Source organism: Ictalurus punctatus, chromosome 13 (genome assembly GCF_001660625.3).
Source record: "Ictalurus punctatus breed USDA103 chromosome 13, Coco_2.0, whole genome shotgun sequence".
In the NCBI taxonomy this organism is placed as follows: Eukaryota; Metazoa; Chordata; class Actinopteri; order Siluriformes; family Ictaluridae; genus Ictalurus; species Ictalurus punctatus.
The window spans coordinates 10952925-10965647 of NC_030428.2; the positions used below are offsets into that span (position 1 = coordinate 10952925).

The window sequence follows — 12723 nt, forward strand, 5'->3', positions numbered from 1 at the left end:
TGAGTTTTCTCCAATGGGCATATACATACAACAGTCACTGTTATCATCTAGTGTTAGCAACATCTAATGGAGTAGAGAAACAACAATGGGGAAAATGAAGATTTTCCTGGTATTTGAGGAATCGAATTCAAGCAAAATTGAAATATCGAAACCGAGTAGTGCACTGTAACAACTGCCCAAGGAACTGTTATGCACATTGGGGTAGTTTATGGGGGAAAGTGCATTCTTATTACAGGCAGATAAGAGTCACTTGCAGTTACAAATGTGAACTGTCAAGACAGACAGCTTTGATCAGAGCAAAAAATAAATAAATAAAAATCAGAATTGTGAAAAAAGCTTGTAATGTGAACATAGCCAAAGACACGCCCACATTTCCATTTCCGTCACTGAGAGACACGTCTTCTGTTTTCTGCTACCTACTATATCGACATTGTTAGTAATATTTGGAAATAGATGCACATTATGAAGCACACAATAGATTTACTCCAGGTGAGTATTTTGTTTAGAAAAATAAGGATGGTTTATTTGAAGCAACTACAACAAGCATATTATATTCTTCTTGTGAGTCACTCACTGGAGCACAGTCTACAGCCAGATATCAAGAGTGGTCATGTAGTTTCACCCAGTTCTCATTCTACAAACACGATTGCAATGACACGTACAATATTTGTATTCATTTAAAATGATCCGATCCTGGGCGAGTGGGTCATATCTGTAATTGTTGAATTTCTAAAAGAAAACTATACAAATGCCAACCAGAACAGACTTCTCCAATTACTGAGGCTAAAACAGCTTATTTACAATCATCTACGCAAAGGAACTCGCCATTGGCAATCAAACGAATGAGCAAAACAAATCAGTCAAACAAAAAAAGCTAAACAAAACAACAACAACAACAAAAAAAAGAAAAAAATTGTTTTTAATCAAAAATCAAAAATTGCTTCTTTTTTAAAAAAAAATTAATTGTGCTTTTTAACCCACAAAACCACTTCGTTGATGAAATGGAACAGTTTCATAGAGGCACCAATAGAAGTGCTAACATCAGTTTCATTTAAGAACTTCTAAAGCTATGACTAGGACTTTAAGTACAAACAGTATGTGTATTTATACATTTATAAAGTTATATAATTCCATTACACGTTCGCACCAACTAGCGCTTTCATTTACACCTTCTGTCGTTCTGGAAAAGTCTCTGCACATTCTTTTCTGCAAAGCCCTTATGAACTGCAGAACTGGAGGGATGGTTTCTAACAAGCTGCACAATCTTCTAGTCCATCCTTTATCAATGATCTACAAATACACAAAAAATAATGGGTATGCACACAGAAGGGTCTCTTGTCTGAGTACAGGGTATATGTGGAATAGAGTATAGTGTAGACGAGGACTGGTTGTCAGACCTTTCTGTGTGTGTGTGAGTTCCTGGTGGATGGCTGAGGTCCGATTGAAATCATTCGAGTTAAACAGTCACTTCGGTCTTACTACCTGTACGGTAGTGGTGGTGATGCTGCTGCTGAGCCGCCTGCGGGACATAGTGCAGCTGTTCCACGGTCTGCGTGCGGCGTGAGGCAAACGCCTGTCTCTTGGAGGTGGTTTGGCTCTTGGTCAGCGTGTTGTGCACTGCAGCAGTGCCGCTGTTGTTCGAGGCACTGGGATGCGAGTGTATTTTGGTCATCTTGTAGTGGTCCAAGAGCGGCGTGGTGGGCATAAACACGTCCGTGTGTGATATGGCTCTGGACATGGACTTGTCACCGTGAAAGCTGCCACGTTTGGGTGGCATCGTCTTATCGGGAGAGAGCAGCGGGTCCTGCGAGCGTAGCCTGTCCTGCGAGTAGAGGCGCTCTTGCGAGTGCATGCGTTCGTGAGAGTGTAGACGCTCGTGCGAGTGGACACGCTCCTGCGAGTAGCGGCGGTCCTGCGAATGCAGCCGGTCCTGGGAGATGAGGCGCTCGTGTGAGCGGAGGCGTTCAGCTGATAGCAGCTGCTCGTCGGATAGGATGCGCTCACCGTATGGGGACGTGGGGTAAGCAGATACGGCATAGTCCTGAGCATAGCCACGCTCTGGGGACAGCACGCGGTCTTGAGACATGGCTCTCTGGACACGGTGAGGACGTTGGCGTGACGACTGCTGCTGCTGTTGTTGTTGCTGTTGAGCCTGTTGGCTACTCTGAGAATCCTGGCTCACCTTGATCATGTGTAGTGGCAGGGTGCCGCGTGCTGCCAGATCAGGAAGGTGCCTCTTACGGCTATAGTACTCATCCACATCCTTGTCAGCTGTGGAAGAGCAGAGGCAGACTCAATCAAAATTCATCATACTTCCACCAACCATGTGTTTTATCAATATCATATGTAAAACTGTCGTAATTATAAACGCAAAAAAACCCCAAACAACTGCATAGTAGCCATGCAGTTTATAACTAGCTATATGCTAGAGGCTGTCTAGGAACAATCTTTATTCTGACCCATTTTTTTTTACCAGCATCATGAGTCCTTCTCAACAAAAGCAACCTAATAAATCTTATACCAGATAAGAGTGAAAGATGGCAGATATAAGTACTGTAAACTCCTGACTGAGAACTATGCTCTCAAATGCGTTATCTCTCTGTTTTTTAGCCGACATTATCTTTACTGTTTTTTAAACTTCATGCCAGGCAGTTTATGTACCTTGCTGACTAGTTTAAGTTTGCTTAAGTAGTGATCAGACCATGCACATTTAAATTAATGGTCTGAATATAAAGCCATATTAAAGGGAATAAAGTTTAACATCTAAGTGGCTTAAGTGATTAAGCAGGATAGCTTGCTTGAAAAGAAACAAATAAACAAATAAAACTCTGTACTTACATTGGGTCTTCACAACACCTTCATAAGCTTTGCACAAAGCACAAAACAAGGAAATATTAGTGATTTAAGACTGTTGTATCTAACATGTTATTACTTTGTCCACAATAACTCATGAATAAATGAAGCTTTGAGATCTTCTGTTAAATATGTAGTCATGTGGAACAAATAAGCATGCCCCATGGAAACGGTTTATATATATATATATATATATATATATATATATATATATATATATATAAATATACATACATACATACATACATACATACACACACACACACACACACACACACACACACACACATATATATATATATATATATATATATATATATATATATATATATATATATATATATATATATATATATATATATATATAATGTATATATATATATATATATATAATGTATATATATTTGGACAAGCAAACATTTTAAACAGTGCCTAAAGTTGATGCACTCTATCAAATGACACATACAGTTGACATTTTGTAATAATTTTCACAATTTAAATGAACAAAAAACAGATCAGTCACATGGAAAAAGTAAGCACACCCCTACATTTATGACACCTTCAAATCCATAAAATTAGAATCAGGTGTTCAAGATTGGGTTCCAGTGATTAGAATCTGCTTAGGGAGTGCAGGTGGAACCTGATTTATTTTTACCACTCTCAGATCTAGTGTCTGGTGTTCTCTTTGTTATTGAGGTGTGTGGTGTCATCATGCCAAGATCTAAAGAGGTCTTTAGACCTTCAGAAAAAAAGGCTGTGGATGCCTAGGAGTCTGGCAAAGGAATTTAGAAAATGTCCAAATGATTTGAAATACATCATTCCACTGTGGGGAAAATCATCTACAAATGGCGCAGATTTCAAACGACTGCCAATTTGTCCAGGACTGGCCGTCCCAGCAAATTCAGCCCAACAACAGACCGTCTGATCCAAAAAGAAGACTCCAAGAGCCCCAAAATTTCATCACAGGATCTGCTAGTAAGTCTTGCAATTGTTGGTGTCAAAATGTGTGCTTCTACAATTAGAAAGAGAATGCACAAATTTGACCTGCATGGGAGGCGTGTCAGGAAAAAGCCTTTACAAGATTACAGTTTGTCAATGAGCATATAGGCAAAGACGAGGCCTTTTGGAATAATGTGCTCTGGACAGACGAATCAAAGAGAGAGTTGTTTGGCCACAGTAACAGCAGACATGTTTGCTGCAGACAAAGGACAGCTTTTCCGAAGCAGCACCTCATACCAACTGTGAAACACGGTGGTGAAAATGTTATGGTTTGGGGTTGCTTCACTGCCTCATGGTCTGGACAACTTACATTCATTGATTCAACTCTGAATTCTGCATCATATCAAAGAGTGTTGAAGATAATGTGAGGCCATCTGTCCAAAAGTTGAACTGAACGTGGACCTTTCAACAGGATAATGATCCTAAGCACACTAGCAGATCCACCAAGGAATGGCTCAAAAAGAAGAAATGGAGGGTTATGGAATGGCCTAGTGAAAGTCCGGATTTGAACCCCATTGAAATGTTGTGTGGGGATTTGAAACAGCCCGTACATGCAAGAAAACCCTCAAACATCTTGCAACTGAAAGAATATTGCATAGAAGGGTGGTCAAAAATTCCAGCAAGCCTGGTGGACAATTATGCAAAACACCTACAAGAAATTATTTCTGCTAAAGAGGGCAATACTACCTTCTGAGGCCAAAGGTGTACTTAATTTTTTCCACAGAAGAATATCACATTTATTGATATTTCTGTTGAATAAATGATTGAAAAAACTAATTTTCCTTGTGGTTTTGTTCAAGTTTATCAACTTTATTAACAGGCGCTGTTTCAAAGATGATCAAATGTTTGCTTGTCCAACTAGCTCAAATAAAAAGCCAACAATTTCCATGGGGTGTATTTTCACACGACTGTAGACCTGTCACCTTGCTCTGTTTACTTCATATAGATTCCTCAACTGACCTGATGATGGTCCATTTGGATTCAAAACTATTATGAAGCACCATCCTAATACAAATTTTCCTGTGGTCAAACTAAATTGGGCTTTTATAAGACTGTTACAAGACACTAGGTACACCTTCACTCAGTTACAATGTGATAAATATGCTGTTAACAAAAACACCAATATCTTTCAAGATAAGCATTACACAAGTATAGTTACAGTCATAAATTATCAACCCATAATGCTAATTGAAGATTCTCTCTTTTGTGAAAAGGTCAACGTAATATACACTGTATAATGTGACCTCAAGTTTTTACTTAAGACTTTCATAGACGTTCCATCATTGCCTAAATTTATGCAATGCATATGAATGTTATAAAGACCCAATGTAGGTACTCTTCAAGTAAAAAACTAAACCAACTAAACACAAAACACAAAGAACATAATGAGAGAATGGTATTTTTACATTTCTTTTCAATTCTAGCACTTCCTGAATCTAAGAATTTAATACTTAACACTCCCAGCTGAAACATAATATGCTTATACTATGATTACTGCATGTATTTCTGTATCTTGCTATATTGTTTTTTTTTTTTGTTCCACCCCTTAGAGTAATATCAAAAATACCAGAATGTTAAATACAGATTGTTACATACATGTTACGTTATAGTTAGACATCAATATACAGTGAGTAATTTTCTTCACAACAGTACGATGGTCCTGATAGGATTCTTGTAATAGAGATAAAGCAAACCAAAACAGATTTCACTGGTTATCTAAACTGGAGCTCACACACAAGTGCACTGAGTGACTGCTGTATCTGTAACTGAATGATTAGGAAAGCAAAGTAATTCAATTATGGCCTGCTCCAAGATGAAGAATGAAGCTGATGACCTTGAGATCCGTTACCCTCGAAGGATCTCTCTAGCTGAGACGCTGATAGTGCTTAACTTTGGGGAGGAATGAAGCTGTATTCAAGGAAATTAAAACCTCAAATCAAGGAAATGTCATTTCTGTAGCAAACCCAAGTTAGAGATTTCCAGATTTAAGGCTACTGCATTTCAGAATGCAGTTCCCTGAGGTGCTGGTAGATTTTGAGACAATACGTAATAAACTTACTGCATGGGAACTCGATCAAGCTTACTGCAAATTAAAAAGTAGGTTTCTCCATGTGTTAAACTGAGCACAACTTGGATATGTTGAACAAACTTAATAGATTATCAGTTCATCTCCCAGACACCACAACTGTATGCAATTCCCTATAAACTAAAGGGTATAATAATAATAATAATTATTATTATTATTATTATTATAAATTCTCACTACAAGGATATTATACTACCCGTACACAAAAACTCACAAGCCTACTAATCAGATGATGGAGATGCTATACATTTGAGACACAGGGGTGAGAATATGAGAATGTATTTATACAGCTGGCAGACACTGTATTTGTATGTAATCTCTGTGAATTCCAATTTTACCTGAATGGCCTTTGGCAAATTTCCAGACATTTTTCCATATTTCATAATTAATTATTATACATAACTCTTTCCCCCATGCCGTTCTTAGCCTTCAAGGCATAATAAAGCAAGCTGACATACTTCTCTACAGCTACAAGGTTGTCAGTTATTGTAAGACAATGGAGGTTTTTGAAATTTAACAGTATAAAAAATGTCTAAAAGCAATATCACCAAATTAAATTTTTCATATATAAACTAATTTAAACTCAAGGAGGAAACGAGAGTGACTTATTTATTACTAAGAGCTGAATGTAGAATGTTCAGCATTTGTGACTGTATGTATGTAGTTAATAAAGGTGGAAAGAAAGATCTACCAATTTCCTGTAGTTCACTTGAATTGAAGTCCAAAGGAGCCTGGGCTAATCCATATTAAATTACACATGCCATTTGAAATATTTACTCTTTACTTAGGGAACATTATGAAAGGAGATCTTATTACACGGAATAAATCTACTATCAGTCAGATCAATAGAATGGAGCAGCGAGGTCATGGGGAAGTCCTCTGCAGCGATTGAAGCAAACTGCAATCTGTTAATCGCTTGCTTTGGTATTGAATGCCATGCCATAAAGAGGGCTTCTGAATGGGGGGGGGGGGGGGGGGGGGGTTAAATAAAGCTTGGATGATCTGACAAGCACAATGGTTCAATCATGGATGTATTCTTCCAGGTGGTAAATCCTGCTCCTGGAGAATTATCCTCCAGCAAACTTTAGCTCCTGACAACTTCAATAAGCTGGATCAGACTTGCTAAATGCGATTGATCTCAAGGAGCAGGTTTGTGCACACTTGATATAGAATACAAATGCAAAAGACCATTAAGTGCGTGCAGTGCAATGTGGAAAATGCAGGGTTGGGGTCAATTCCAGCTATTCAGAGCAATAAATTCAATTCACGCAGTGAAATTAAGTAATAGTTAATAATGAAATGAATCTGCACATTCAAAATACAAGATGCGTTTCAGGTCGTCAACCGAACTGGCTAAGGTTGAAGCGAAAAACGGAATTGAAACGAAATTGATCCCAGCCTTGATAAAAACAACAAGCTCAGTAGAGAGTAGAATGAGAAAGTGGCTCTAACTCAGTCTTTTGAGCGAGGAGTACTTGTTGAGGTCAGCCTTCATGGCGGTTTCATAGGATGGAGGCAGGTGCGAGAGGCTCTGGAAGGAGCGGGAGAAGGACAGATCGTATGGCTCCGTCTGCGATGTGAGGATGCTGTTCATGCGCGTGCTCTCTGGAGGACGACAAGACAGTAGACCAAAAGATGTGTCAAAACAAAGTAACAACTATAAACAATTCTATCTATTTTCTGCTCGGGGGAGTTCGACGCTGCAGCAGAAGGACTGCAGGGAAATCAGTGGATGAACTGGAGCCTATGACTTAGAGGCTAATGAGCCATGGTGAGACAGTGATTTAGTCAAGCCCTTGTAAATAGTGTCGCGTTTCCAGCCTGCTAGTCAGCAGAGAACCCTTGTTTCCTTAGTGATATGATGTCAGTAAAAGCCAGGGAGGAGGAAGGAGGTTGTCACTGCAGCTCCTTCATCTCCCTGGGCTTTGTGGCCGTCACGCCAGCCTGGGCATGGTTTGGACATACAGGGATCGTGCTCTGATTAAAAGTATGGCAGAGACTAGTGCCACAGAATGGGCTCCGAGACAAACATGATGCGTCAGGGAGCCGGAGGGTGCGGCAGGAGGGGAGGATAGTGTTTACGCAACACCATGTGCTCTATTTTACACTGTTCAGCACATGCTGTGATCTTTGCTTTGCCTAGGTATGGCATGGCAAGACAGTTTAATCTTTTTTATTTTTTAAGAGATTAGGAGGAAAAGGCTTTGGTAGGTGGCTTTGTAAGTCTCAGGACGTTTTCACACCTGGCTCATTTGGAGCGTTTCTTTTGGAACCTGGTGAGATTCCTCTCACGGTTCGGTCCGTCTAGACGTGAATGAACACGGCAATCGTGCTCGGATCCGCACCAAAACAATCGGTCTGAGACCACCCGAACCAGGTGGTCTCGGCCCGATTGCAAATGAACGCTGAAGCAGTTCGCTTGTGGTGAGAAAGCAATCCGACCCAACGGACCGACAAACCAACCTGTATAGCAATGCATGATGGGAAATGTGTTACGTAAAAAGCGTGTTTTGCTAATGGCAATCTGAGAAACCGTGGAAAATGGAGAACTGGATAATGTTTGCAGTAAAAGCTTAAATGAAATATGAGATTAAATGAATCTACTGATGCTTTTATTTGAGCATATTGCAATGAAGGCATTCATATGATGTTCTTTTAGATATGCGGTCAGCTTGGCACGACATTAATATAGGTATGCAAATACTTGAAAACTAAAGCCTAAAGGAAGCTTGGGTTATATACTTGTGACAGTCATACGCCAAGTCCAAGCAGCAACAAGCATGTGATGGTCAATAAGGACTTACACTTTCCATTTTGAGTTAGTGGTGGTGTGTTTTGGTTTTGCTGTTGCGCTTCTGGTTTGGATCTCATGTATTTGGTATATAAAGTATAGTACGTAATCAGTGGCAAATTGCTGCGGTGTAAGAGGAATAAAACGCTTCACTGTGTAATTTTATTAGCAAATACTCATTGGCATTGGGACCGCAGTTCACCACCCTGTGCTGTTGTTGATTAGTTTCCTGTAACAGCTTGCTCCAACAGGTTTTATACCTTACATATCATTTAAAGCTGATTTAATATATTAGGAGGAAAAGGAGAATGGTGGTGGCGTTGGCAAGTTTTTTTTTGTTTTTGTTTTTTTAAGTGTATCAACTGATACTGCGATCTGGGACATGTAAGTATGGTTATGCTTTAGCCAAAACACAAACAAATGCTATAATACAGTCTGTTCCTCTTTTCAGTATTAAACACAGTTATGAACATTGCATTTTTGCTTCTTAATTAAATCATAACATCTCAAAGTATACGGCAATAGTAATAAAAGTGTCTGGGAGGCTGCACTGCAGTGTTATTGAGAGGAAAGTTCCATTGCCATAAACAGAATTAACCTCTCTGAGAAAAAGCAATAACAGGCTTTGTCTTATAACAACCAATCTGCTGAAATAAATAAATAAATAAATAAATAAATCTTTGGAGCTTGTTAGGGAGTGCTATCCATCTTCTCACCCCACCCGCTTCCTCCCGGTCGAATTAAAGCGGCTCACCAAAAGGCGGTGATTTAATCCTTTCACTAACAAGATGAGCAGTTGCTGCTTGCTACTTTGAGCATTTTCTAGCCTCCGCATTTCGAGGACACCAGTCGAGAGCTCTTTATCCGAGGCGCACGTAGCACACATTCGGAGCTTTCCCTTCATCTTTTGATCAGTGTGTGTTCATTAAGCAAAAAAAAAAAAAAACATTGATGAAGTATGAATACTCCGTGTCAGCTTGTTTTTATAGTTGTCGCCCCTGCTTGGCTTGTTCGTCTGCTCGAATTGATTCTTCAAGCGAACGTCATGTGTAGCGTGTGCACTGCGGCAGGCGTAAGTGAATTGGCTCGTGCTGAAATGGCCACGTTGGCTGCCTTCGACTTCATTTTGTGGAAAGGAATGAGATTATGAAGGCAAACGCTAAGTAAAAGGCGTTGCAGGAGAAAGAGTGAAGGAGTGGCAGATGTAATCATGGTCTCGAACTTCAAATGTAGCTCATATTAATACTTTTTTTCCGAATTCTAACCTTATTTATATTTATGGCATGTATTACCGCTCTCACTACCAGCCTTCTGAACCTGATTGATATTTTTAGTGTTGTAAGGCACTCAGTTGTGGCTGTTTATCAAATTAGGTACATGGCTTCTCAGTTATGGAACACTTCTTTGCATTGTAGTCATTATTTTTAACAATGCACCACTAAATTCATAATAAATAAGAGTCTATGCTTTTACCACAAGATGAGTACGGGATAAAGCTCGAGGGGGTATTTTCCAATAACAGCATGTCCTAAAGTGTTTTATTCCTCTCATACCATGGCAACTGTTATTTATTAAAGAATGACATCATACTTTTTGTCATTTTATTGTTACATTTAATGTTATGGAATGTTATAGCCACACATCAGCCGCTCTTTTTCTCTAAGTTTTCTTTCCCGGTTTTCCAATTTAGTCTTGCCAATTCCAACTGCCAGTCATGCTGGGCAGAAGAAAGGGTTATCTGCCCTCTTCCACATACATGTGCTTACAGGTGCCTGTGATTGACTAATGTTGTTCTGATTAATAAAGTGGGGACAGTTCTGCCATTTCTCCCAACCAGAGAGCATGGCTAATTTTGCTCTCTTGACTCGGATAGGTGTTTTGAATTAAAAAACATCGATCTCTCAACAATACGGTGAACACTTTTCTGTTGCGCCTCTTGGGAGACTCTCCTGTAGTTAATACCTTGACTTTTGCATGGCGGAAAACTTGCTGGCTGTTACAAAGTGCTGACGCTGAAGACACCTTCCATGAATGCTAAATAAACATCTCAAAGCATCACCATATCAATGATTATTTATTATACAGTCGAGGTCATATGTTTACATATCCTTGAACAGGATGTTCGGTGTTGTTTACAGAGCTTATTTTTTTTATTTAGTACTGCCCTTCAGAAGCTAAATAAGATATTTACATGTTTCCAAGAAGACGAAATAATAACAATTTACACCGATCATCCTGTTCAAAAGTTTACACACCCCCGGCTCTTAATGTATCGTGTTACCTTCTTGAGCATCAGTGAATGTTTGCACCTTTTGTAATAGTTGTGTACGAGTCCCTCAGTCGTCCTCAGTGTGAAATGGATGTTAAAATAATATAGGCGCTGCAAAGGGGTAAAATATGCAGAAGATGCTGAAAAAGCAAAGAATGTGCAGGGTCTGGAGGATTTTTCTGAAGAACAGTGGGCAGTTTAACTGCTCAGGACAACACACAGGATTAAGAACCAAGCAGATGTAAATTTTGAACTGTTTCATTTGTGTACATTTATTTGTGTATTTCTGTTAAGTTATTATTGTGTCTTGTTGACTATATGTGAACATCTATTCTGTGAAATAGCTTATTCAGGGTAGTACTAAATAAACAAACAACATGTAATTTTTATGATCCCTCTAATTTTCCCCTGGTTATTACTATTAGATTACGTGGAATGTCCGCCACACAAATCCCTGCGCATTAGCTGCTGGATTGATCGTGCCAAACTGGCAGAAAGACCAAGCTGAGCTTTCGAAATTTTGAGCACCACTCATTCTGAACAGAGTGGACTGTGTCCACTAGAGAACAATAACTCAATGTGAACTGCATCCTCTTGCTGGTGACAGTGTTGAAGATGTACAGTGGCACTAGCCAGTTCACAGAACCATCAGGCTTGGAGGCAGGTGGTGGTTAAATAGCACACATCTCCGGGGAAAAAAATGGCAGCGGGGAAAGAAATAACAGTGCTTGTTTTTTGTAGTACATGCGGTTGTTATCATGATAGACAGATAAACTTTATTTATCCCAAAAGAATGTGATGAGAAGTGAGGAGAAGAGTGATCCTTACCATTTTTAGGTGTTCGAGTAGGACTACTGAGACCCACATGGTTGTAGTTGTGTTGATGCGTGCCTGCAGAAGAAGCAATGACATGTCTGATTTGTTGGTAAAAAAAAAAAAAAAAAAAAAAAAAAGGATACCGAATCATGATACAAAACAAGCTCTTATCTAGAACATGGATGCCCAGATAAGAGAAATGGCCCATTAGCGGAAGACACAATCCTAATCGTAATGAGCAAAATGGTCCAGCACACACAAATTACATGGACTAAAGAGCAACAACACAGCAATGGTGATGAAAATGTGAGTGCACTTTAAAATATTTAGAGCAATAACAGAGATTTATGTTCGACATGACAGAAGAGAGATGTCATGCAGAAACTGCTTCATGCACATCAAGTACTCATCTGCAGTACCACAAGCTGTATGGGTAAGAATGATACATTAGAAACATCATACATATTTATTACTCATATGTGTGCCATAATTAAAGCTAGCACATCTGCTCGCTTTTATGTTTGTACCTTTGGGGAACCTTTATTTTCTAGCTGTCACAATGTGTGTATGTGTGTGTCTTGGTGTGGTGTGTGTTTGTGTACACTGCAGAGAGCAGTATTTTGGAAGTGTTCAGGCTATGGTACCGCAGTGTGTGACTTTTGTGGAGGTTGGGGAGGGAGCGTGGTACGTTTAGTTCACTGTGATGTGAGCTGTGACGAATGGTAGCTATCCTGTGTTGCCAAGAGCGGACCAGTGAAATGCCTGTGATAAATGACTGCACTGTGGTATGGACCCCACACACCAATAATGGGGGTGTGTGGTGTTCTGCCTGTTTGAAATGAATTGCTGCACCATTCAGAAGTCAAAACAAGTTGGTTTATCCAAGAATTCTTGGTTAATTCTTTAACA

The 12723-nt window shown here is 39.5% G+C and overlaps 1 protein-coding gene across 7 annotated transcripts in view; it reads right to left on the bottom strand.

Moving 5' to 3' along the window:
* Window positions 1–496: 496 nt before the first annotated feature.
* Window positions 497–12723, bottom strand: part of LOC108273473 (protein shisa-6) — a 58348-nt gene continuing 46121 nt past the window's right edge. For 2 of the 7 annotated variants that reach the window (XM_053685211.1, XM_053685213.1), the window contains 4 exons: window positions 11827–11889; window positions 7391–7543; window positions 2839–2865; window positions 497–2271 (listed from right to left, as the gene is read on the bottom strand). In XM_053685211.1, coding sequence (XP_053541186.1) covers window positions 1457–2271; window positions 2839–2865; window positions 7391–7543; window positions 11827–11889 — 1058 coding nt within the window. In that variant the 3' untranslated portion in view covers window positions 497–1456. The remainder of the gene's footprint in view (window positions 2272–2838; window positions 2866–7390; window positions 7544–11826; window positions 11890–12723) is intronic. The other 5 variants (XM_053685215.1, XM_053685216.1, XM_053685212.1 and 2 more) reach the window with 3 other exon arrangements.